This window comes from Magallana gigas, chromosome 3 (genome assembly GCF_963853765.1).
Source record: "Magallana gigas chromosome 3, xbMagGiga1.1, whole genome shotgun sequence".
Taxonomy (NCBI): Eukaryota; Metazoa; Mollusca; class Bivalvia; order Ostreida; family Ostreidae; genus Magallana; species Magallana gigas.
This window is the reverse complement of record NC_088855.1, coordinates 36,697,322-36,707,926: the sequence shown is the minus strand read 5'-3', so window position 1 is coordinate 36,707,926 and position 10,605 is coordinate 36,697,322. Positions and strand designations below refer to the sequence as shown.

At 35.7% G+C, this 10,605-nt stretch overlaps 1 protein-coding gene across 6 annotated transcripts in view; it reads left to right on the top strand.

The window, feature by feature from the left end:
• The first annotated feature begins 2,092 nt into the window (after positions 1 to 2,092).
• The window catches only part of LOC105343141 (thyrotropin-releasing hormone receptor), a 34,223-nt gene continuing 25,710 nt past the window's right edge, over positions 2,093 to 10,605 (top strand). For 2 of the 6 annotated variants that reach the window (XM_020073288.3, XM_011450358.4), the window contains exon 1: positions 2,098 to 3,243. In XM_020073288.3, the coding sequence (XP_019928847.2) occupies positions 2,512 to 3,243 (732 nt within the window). In that variant the 5' untranslated portion in view covers positions 2,098 to 2,511. Of the gene's footprint in view, positions 3,244 to 10,605 lie in introns of all 6 variants that reach the window. The other 4 variants (XM_011450364.4, XM_011450360.4, XM_011450362.4 and 1 more) reach the window with 4 other exon arrangements.

Genomic DNA, 10,605 nt, shown 5'->3' with positions numbered 1-10,605 from the left:
ACCATGTGTGATATATATTTATTGAAAAAGTTTGTCTGTGGACCAATTGCTCAAGGAAATCTTTAAAAAGTCGAGGTCATGGTCACAAACTTTTCTATTTGAGGGTGAAAGGGAGGGTTATATATATATGCGAATTTTATAGATAATTGAGGTGTCACACAAGTTATCTTCACCTGAAGTGTTTCGAAATGAAAATCACATTTGGTGTAAGAATTTAATTATCACATGGAAGCATCCACGTCCCCAGTACTTCACGGCATATTGATACGTTAGAGCACTGGTTAAACCGTTTTACAGCTGAGCATACCAATTATCCTCCTGGTTTTGCAACAAGAAAGCACCCCTCATTTGAATAGTTTGCTTACGTTGAGAGCAAGTAAAATAGTCTACGTGCTATCTGACTATCGTTATTGAATACATGTATGAAGTAGGTTGATTTTAATGTTGCGACAATTGGGCTGTTTAAAATAAACAAACTACAGGACATTTATATCCAGTGAGTTTTGAATTAATTACCAAAAATGTAAAAAGTATTTATTTTTCTTAGAGCTTCAAAAGAAAACAAATTGAAATACACAGAGGAGCCACTGACAAACCAACAGAACAGACATTGAGCCCCGCGAGTCTGCTCTAAGCCCAGACAATCGTGGGTTTAGTCACGACATCGATACGATTTATGTCAATAAAATCGATTTAGCGAAATTTTTGCAAGGAACTTCATACAAAAAATCTCCAATCTTAATTTACCTTTGAAGTCTAAAACCTCCAAAGGATACGAAAACTGAGTATAATGAAATGTCGCCCAGAAAGCAGCAAGTGATGAATGGAGATGAAATAAACAGCCGCAACAATACATCCTTTTTTGACGACATTTCCGCGGGCTTACTCGTTAATGATTGATTAATTTTGATCGTCTTCAAAGATCCAAAAACTCTGCCGAACATTCCCTGACCAGGCACGTAGCATCGTTTTTGGAAGGGGGGGGGGGGGGCAGACTCATCCAAAAAGTCTTGACAAGCCCCCCCCCCCCCAAAAAGACAAATTTTAAGTTTCCCAAAATCTTCAAAATCCTAATCCGGGGGGGGGGGGGGGGGGGGGGGGCTGGCGTATAATATACCTTCAATTTCACTCCTCATTTCCTTATTTTCATATCAATTTTTACCTTCAATTTCACTCCTCATTTCCTTATTTTCATAACAATTTTTTACATACTCCCAAAAAAGTGGGGGGGGGGGGTGGGCAACTCCATGATAATTCCATTTTTTATATGTAAATTTTAAAAAAATTGTTGCTGCGAGAAAAAGTGGGCCCCCCTGCCCCCCCCCCCCCCCCCCCCCCCCCCCCCGATGCTACGTGCCTGCTGATTTGGTATTGATGGACTTCATGATTGATTGATTTTCATGCGCAGGTCCAGATTTTTTTCTTCAGTTTACTGGGTGGAAGTAGTCGTCTGAGGGGTAATTTTGTTTTCGGGTGGGTGGGGTTGGGCCTACAGAATGATTTTGTAACTGTACTGTGTGATTTTTTTTTCTCCAGGAGGAGTCCGAACCCCCTGACTCCATTAAAATTGGTGCATGTGTCTGTCTGTCTGTCTTTCTGTCTCTCTGTCTCTCTCTGAGTTAATATTTCAAACTGCCTAAACAACTTTGTGAGCGCAATTTGTCTCTTGTTAAAAACAACCACATAAATTATTCAAACAATAGGCTGCACTGTTCGGTAAAACTAATTACGCTGATTGCATACATGGAATAACACTAATATTGTCAGATAATATATGTATAAACAATGATGTTCAAAAAATTTCCATCGTAAATTATTCATGTAAAATGTTTTTTTTTAAAATGACATCACCTGTACGCAAAAAAGATTGGACAATTTTCAAAGGGCATCTATTTAACGTGTCTGATGGTTGATATTTTTGAAGATTATGACAGCATTGACATTCCGATGCATCATATAGCGATTCTAATGAGATATTTAAACAAAAACGGTCAATACAAGATGCTATTGATGTAGTTTTCTCCGTGTTTAGAAAGAGAAAAAGAAAACGTTAAGCTTTCCCATTCCCGACAAGTATGCGACAGATTTCTATCTATCACTGGTTGCGAATGGTAAATCAGTCATTAATGATGTAATTTATTCGGAATCGTTTTGCATATCTAAAACATTCGCTAAATCAATTACTTATTAAAGCTAAGAAACAGTGAAGGAGGCGATATTGTGTTACTGAGCGCGCGGTGCTGATCGGTTATATCCTGCATTTAGGTTTAGCGTGGTAAGCGATGGAGAGTAAAAATTAAGATGCTTAAAGCTACTTATAATCAGAATTTGCTTGCTACTTGAAGGAATACCGGGAATCGTTGGTAAGGGAAGCTCGGAAAATGCCAAAGTTCTCCAGGGAAATTTATCTGCAAATCAGTCACTGATCCGTAATAGGCGAAATTATTGAAAACTTTGTTCACTGCCAAACATCGCGGCTATATCAGAAAAAAATATTCTTCCCCAACTTAAATGCGGATGGACGAGAGCTCCGAAAATGTCACTTTGGACACTCGGGCGGGGCCCTCATTGGAATATACGGTCATGGCCGTGGGGCTGCCCCTGGTGATATTCATCATTGGCTTTGCTGGTAATATTTTGGTCATAACTGTGATACTGAAGAGAAGAAGTCTCCAGACCCCCACAAACTGTTACCTTCTTAGCCTCTGTGTGGCTGACTGCATCCTCCTCATCTCCTCAAACCTTCCCACAATTCCCGAGCCCCTTCTCCGTGCGGAAGATTGGCCTTACGGATCTTTTATGTGCACGTTGTGCGTTTTCTTGGGATATTTGGGCGCCAATGTGTCCTCCCTTTCAATAGGTGCCTTTACCGTTGAACGATACATAGGAATATGTCATTCCTTAAAAGCTCAAACAATTTGTACGGTCAGTCGTGCAAGGAGGATACTTTTTGTGTTGTGGACTCTGGCTATTTTATATTGCTCTCCGTGGCTGGCTTTAGCCAAAGTAGTCCCCCACACCCGGAATGGTACCGTGGTTCAGAGCTGTACATATACTTTGGAGCGCTACTACTACGGGATTTACTATGTGTTTGATTTTGTTGTTTTCTATGTTGTTCCCCTCGTCCTATCGTCCGTTCTTTATTTCTTCATGATCCGGTTGTTGCTGAAGGACGGGGCCCCAAGGAGCACGGAACACCGGTCCCTACAACCCAGAAACCGCGGGGCAGCGGCTAGAATGCAGGTGAGACTTATCAAAATTGTTAAGAAAATTGGGGATGGTATAACTTTTGATCCGCTAAGAAACCCTAAAAGCAAATGTTTTGGTAGCTTTACATTCCACTGTTAATGTTAAGTGGAATGGTGTCCTTGGTAGGAAATCATGAATACTTACCTGTTATGAATACTTAACATCCATTTCTTATCAGAAACTCTTAATTGGTGTCAATCAATCGTTTTTTCAGCTCTTAGATTATGCACTGAAATGTGTATCTGGAATGCATAAATCTGTTTGCAAATATTGTAATCACATATGTGTTAACTAATTGGGAACAAATATACCTGTAAGTTCATAATGAAGGCAACGTTTGTGTTAAATGTTTTTTTTACATGAGATTGTTTATGTGGAAATAAAAATGCCACCAATGCACGGATTAGCGCAGTGGCCTGTGGGAATGTGGGGTGGGTGACATCATGAATTACTGCTAAAATCAATTACGCAAGCAACGGCTCCTAAAAATGCACCTTAATGCTCAACAAAGAACCACAGGGAAATCTTTTATTACCGCTCATTTGTTCTGAACGTCAGTTTTCCGCACGTAGGATAAAAGCTGACGTTCGCCCCCGCTTTAATTTCAAATTTGTCTCTTGAATGGCAAGCGATATAGACAGAATGAACGAATTAAATGTTGTTTTTTTATTTTGAAAAATGAAAACAATTATCTTAGTGAGGTTTATTGAAAAGAAATCCTAAGCTTTTTGCCAACTATCTAATGAGTTTCACGTTTTAAACGAGAAAACAAATCGAACGTAAACTTCACATGATGTGCAACATTCGTCAAAAGGCTCCTGGAAATGCAAAGGCCATTACGCATGATTGATGCTCGTGTAGAAACACATCTGTAGTCTTCTCATTTTCTTGTATAACAGAAACATCAGTAGTGATAAACTTGAAATTCAGTGCATTTTTAATTATGACGCCGGAAAACCATTTCAGCATGATATCTCGTTTTCATATCAATGAACAGTCAAGTGTTTGTTCGTTCTTAAGATGAGCCACATCCTCTTAAAAACCTTAAACTATAGAATGGATATCGTGTTTCCAATCCTTTGCACTAACAACGTAAGAAAAAAAAACCGCTTGATCGAGTATACTCATTCTTTGCAATCAAATACAAATCGACAAAACAACACGTACTCATGCTTGCAATTGATATACATGTAGTTTAATTTACTTGTTTATAATAAATTTTAATTTCATTACTAAAACCGGTTGCTTTTATGAAATGAAAATTTCATGAAATGATAATCGACTCAACTAAGAGTTCTCTAGATCTTTTTCTTATCTTGAGAACTTGATATACTAACAATAAGCCAGGGGTGTTCTAATGAAAAAACAAAATAACTCTGAATAACCTAGTTAGCAAACCAAGATTCTGTATGCCCCAGGAGTAACCTAAATGTACTTACTTTGTATCATTCAATGGACACAATTACACGTATTCCAAAAAAAATGCAATGATCGTGAGCGATATATACTAATAGAAAGCATTTGATTGAACAATACTTGTTATTAGACTGCAAATAAAACTCCTGGTGGTTTGAATCTTTGTCATTGAATATAACGCCTATTGTATAGTCAGAGTTAATAAGATTTCCTAACATAAACCCAATTTCGATTACTGGTTTTTTTTTCCATTTTGGGCGAGGTAGTAAATTCTTTATACTTTTATATAATCAATATGCAGCAAATTTATTCCCTGTTTTACGTCAGTATGCAGCCACGTTTTCGTGAATTTCCAGTAGAACTTACAAACAAGTTTTTGTTTTTGTTTTTGTTTTTTTTATTTTTTTTTTGGGGGGGGGGGTGTCTACTCGTTTTTCTGAATGTTTGTGCTTTATTGATTTTAAAATGATGAAATTAAACACATAGCTAAGTCGAAAATGGTCATTTAATAAAATCAAAGTACTGAAGTACTGACAGGAGTTGATTTTATCGATTATCATTTATTTCTTGCAGGGCAACTAGTTTCTATAGTCTGTATTTAAATTACGCACTTTTTTATAACATGAATTTTAATTAGACTTTTCAGACAAGAATTTACAATATGAATTATGTTGTGTAATATTTAAAGATAGATATCAAACTATGTATTAGAAATCGAAACAATTCTAAAAATTGTATGGATCCAAGCACTGTTGATATTGAACTCCAGTCTCGTTCAACCAGACGCTCAGCTGTCTCCGTTTATCTCCGACAAGCAAGAGAGTCTCTCTGTTTGTCGGAGATTTACGGAGACAGTCGAGCTTTTGGTTGAACGAGACTATATTAAACTCTGGCGTAGGAATACATGAGAGTACATAAATATCTAAATTGTTCGTATTATATAAAATCTTACTATTTTCAAAGTGTTTATAGATAAGTTTCCTCGAAAAACAATGCTTCAGCATACATTACATCGAATTTTTGTATTATATTCAAGAACTAAGACTTGTCAGCGGTGATGATTTGTGCTTAGGTCCAAACACTGTTTCACTTTCGGTTTGCCAGCGTGACTGCATAGGAGAGTTGATTAAAATCAACTCCCAAAAATGACGGTAAACTTTATCATAAACTACTAGTATACAAATTATATACATGTAAAATAATATAAAAAACAATGCTTAATATTTTAACTTACATCCTTTAAAATCAAAGATGAGGGATCAATAATAAATGCAATGATTTTTCAACTAGATATTTTTTTTTGGCGGAATAATCTGGAGTTTTCAGTTCCTAATTTTGATGAGATTAAATTGAGGACTGTTAACATAATTTACAGTCCAATTCCTTTATGTTTGCTTGCAATTCGTAACTAAAGACGATTTAAATTGCTGTCAATATAGTATACCTGTAATTTTTTTTCATGTGTCAAAATTTTACGAAACTGAAATTAAAAAATAACATTCTTCATTTGCGCAAGTCATTGTTTGAGAAATTTTCTAATATATAGCGTACAATATCGGACATTATTTCTGCGCAATGCATCCTTTACGGTTCAAAAGTTATCGCAAAAACGAATATTGGATCATCGCGAAAATAACGGGATAAACAGTATTACAGTTGTCCAAAAACGGTGTTAGACCTGTCCAATCATATTCATTTGAACAGCAAAGCCAGGAAAGTTATAACCAAAGAGAGATTTTACTGTTCGGTTCGAATTATCTCACGCCTCATAAAACTTGCCCCTTTCTACTGTCGCCCTTGTGCTTAACTGTACGACAAAGCTTTCTGACCACGACAGCTGGATTGTGGATGAGCAATTTCCTGTCTGTGATTGCCTTCCGCCGACGCCTTCTATCTGTCACCCGATACTCCTACTCTATATGTTTTATCACCAGACATTCTAATTTACTTTCCATCCTCCCAAGCCTTATTTCATTATAATTACAAAAATCGCCATTAGATACCCTTTTCTAATTGAAATTTAATCAAATTATCTTTTAAATAAAGAAAAGCATTGAGGTGGAAATCCTATGGCTGGAACTTCTAGTATCTTAAATTAGCTGTCTCTGTAATTGAAATAGATGTGATCTTTGGCTGTAATTTAAAAAAAAAAGTCTTTATGCTAATAATATGAGTACTGCAAATGACGGCTTTGTTTCGAAGGTGACCAAAAGGTCATTTTACAAAAGTTATTTTGAAAGTGTATAAATAAAAAGAAATAAGACCCCCCCCCCCCCAAAAAAAAAACCCAGCGAAAACGGGAATTTTAATTTTTCTTAGCTGAGAGATAGTATGCCTGTTTGTCTTTTTGAGATATGTTCTACTTTTTTAGAACCACGATGTAAATTTTAGCCAACCTTTGCACAACCATCCTTTGAATACCAGCTTTTAAGTTGTTCAAATGAAAGAGAGACACACTAACAAAAATATTAATAGTTGATATTCCTTTTAAGAACAATATTGTATCAAAACCTGCGGATCTTGTGCTCATACATGAATCTTGGGGACTGTGAGGACCCTATTTTGGGGTTCAAAGATTAATGTAGAAATGCATGTACTAAGTAACTGAAATCAATTTTTAATAAAGAACGCAGAGGCAATGACATGTAAATCTGAAGTGGAAGCAAGCTTATCAAGTTAATTTGTCTTGCTGTTACCCATGGGCTGAGAATCGGGACCACAATCGGCGAATGGGGACGGACCAAAACGATGGAAACTATGATTTTGTTCTTTAAAGTTCTTTGGCGTTTTTGGTCCAAGTAACGAGTTGAATTCCTGTGAGCGATATGGTGCTTCTTAATAAAAAGCCGGAAATATAAAAAGATATTATGAGCATTAATTCTTTTGAAATTTTGGCAAATAAGCATGTAAGATATACTAATAAGCCAGGATCAAGCATAAGCTTCAACTCTCATAGCAGTTAGTACTGCAGTGACATGGAACTCCAAATACGCCTGCTTAATACAAGTTCTAGTATCTACATGTATCATCTAGCCTATACATTTCTCGATAAACAACTTGACATTATATACTAAATGCACGAACTGCAAATCTTCTTATCAATATTACAATGAAAGTAATATGTTTCCATTGACAATTACGTCCTACCTCAGGAAGATTACAAAACGTTTTCCTGTCATAGGAAAGGTTTAATAATACCAGTAAGTGATTGAGCTGCAATTATTTTCATTATTGGTGACAGAATGCAAATAATAAAACGGATTTCTGAAAGGCAATGCGTTATATGGAACCGGTGTAGGTTTACAATCATTATCCGGGCGGTTTCAGCTTGTCTACTTCTAGAACTGTCAGACTGAACCATCAGAGTTCTTAGACTGACGTACGTGGACTCAAGGACTGACGGCTTTAATGGTTCAGATTGCGAACGACCATTGAGTCAGAAATCCGCCATACGCGTCAGCAAACCTTAAACATTGTTCAAGAGGAAACCACGGTATTTTAATGCTGTGAACAATGTATAGCACCACATAAAATAGTTTCTGGGCTCTAAAAACCCAATATTAATGAATAGCCTTTATCAATACAAGTCATGAGGAGGACACTGTTTGGTCTCTGATAAGCTAAATTAAATTGTCCTGACGCATTTGAGGTTGTTTGATCTCCTTCATTCTGTATCAACACAACGGTGTCCGCTTTTAGATCCCAACTTCAAACCAGACTGAGTGCGATTTGTTGTTGTTTTTTGTAATATCATACAGATATCAACGTTGCATTCTGCTACCTTTTATGTCTTTGGGATGTTGTTATTAGGTTCGACAAATGTCAAAGAGTATATTTGCTCTGTTACAGCATATACAGTGTACTTAGTCCGTAGAACTAGATACAGATCTGACATTGACCTCCATACTGAATACAAGTATGTAAATATGTAATGGTTTTGTGACTTCCACCGAAGAATTGAACTTGTTTCGAATTTGCACTGCCAATCAGTACAATCATTTTCAAGAGTACAAATATGACAAATGATATAATTAGCATGTTAAATAAAAGGTTATAGTGCAGGCATGGAAGAGGTTTTTACCGTTTTATTACAGTCTGATTGGTGATGACAGAACAAGTATGCTTAATTAAAAAATGATACTTTAGATGGGCTAGGGCTAGAGCGGAAATTCGGAAACCGGAAATTGAAAAATGTTAATTAAGAATTTAAATTGACCACTAGAATGTTGTTCTGCTTTGTAATTTAGAATACATCGGTTGGATTTGTTCAATCACGGATTGGACACTCGCAGATAACAGAGCATGATCTCCAATGGTGATATTTTTAGCGAATATAGTGCCGAATGCTCTAAGATACTAAATCCGTCGAAATATTCATGCTTTTGGTGTCTGCATAGAGACAAAGATTCATCAGACTTTCTGTTTATTTTTGGTGTAAAAAATTGAAATCCTCGGAATCCCAAGCGGAATAAAATAGCGGTTATTGAATACAGAGAGCGGAAACCCTGCAAATTATTCATTAATCATAGTCTATAATGAGTAATCCTTTTCAGACCAAACATAGATAAATGAAGAAGTGTATAAGATCAATTTGATGTAAGATTTATTAATCGGTGGCAACTTATAGTCACTGATTTTCTTCATACTTAATGGTTTGATAGATTTTGATGAGTAAAACAGTCGACAACATTTATTTGTTGTTATGTTGTTCCGTTGCCATGGTAGCAAAGGGTAAAGATGTAAAATGGTATTTTATGCTTATTTGAGAATAACAATGACAACAATTTTGGGGTTCCAGGGTAGAATATATTGTGAAAAAATTGTAATTTTTCAAGAGAAAGAAAAACATTTAAGTTACTGTGCAATAAGGAATTTATAAATAAAATTGAGAACAGTTGTTGTGGTAAAGAGCTGAAAAATAATGTTAATTCTAATATTTTGAGTCTTTTTTGAATAGGTATAATTCTCATAAAAAGTATAAGTATTTGATATCAATTGGTAAGCAAATATCCAGTATGTCATGAACTCTAAAGAAACCTGAAAAAAATCTGGAATTTCCAAAAATAATTGCCGTTGCTATGGACTTAAAAAATAATGAAAATATCTGCGTATTTTTCTATGCAAATAATTTCCATAGTAACAACACTTTTCAGTTGCATAACAAAGCTTTCTGTAGTAAATAAGGAAAAAATTAGGAATATTTTCACCTGCTTCAACAGAAAAAATGGCTAAAATTCTAAAAGAAATTGCATCATATCAAAATCACCTTCAATTTTTCAGTTTTTCCTATTTCTTGGCCATATTTACCACAGCAACGGTTACCAATTTTCATATTTAAAATGTATATTGCATGGACATTAATAGGGATGTAAAAATTTAATAGTTTCTCATTTCGACTTTAAAAAAAGCCATATTAAAAACGGTTTCAAAAATGTTTAATTGTTTCCATGATAACAGATGTTAGTGTATGTCTTTGATAGTTTAATGTTAGTGAGCAAAACCTGGTAATATGTCTTCAAATTCGTAAGTTTTGCTATTTTTCCATTTTTAGCCACGGTACCATGGCAATGGTTACCCACAACTACCAACTTTTAGTGTCTCTTTGGGTTTTACATCTGGGTGTGTCCATGTATAAAATAAAACGGAAATAGGTGACTACGCGGGGTCAGATTGTTATACAAACCTTTGACTCTAACATATAATTGATATTAAAATCTAGTGTTTTGAGTACATGTATCTATTTCGAGAATTCTCACTAGATGGACAGACGATTAAACTGTTATCTTCTATCGTACGAGAGAGAGAGAGAGAGAAAGAGAGAGAGAGAGAGAAAAACACTAGGGAATGGTGTTTGCAAGCAAGATCTTTGTTTTACCAGCTCTTTATTGATTGCGATTGTTAACCGTGGACCTCACAGAACGTAGAAAAGACTTGGTCAAC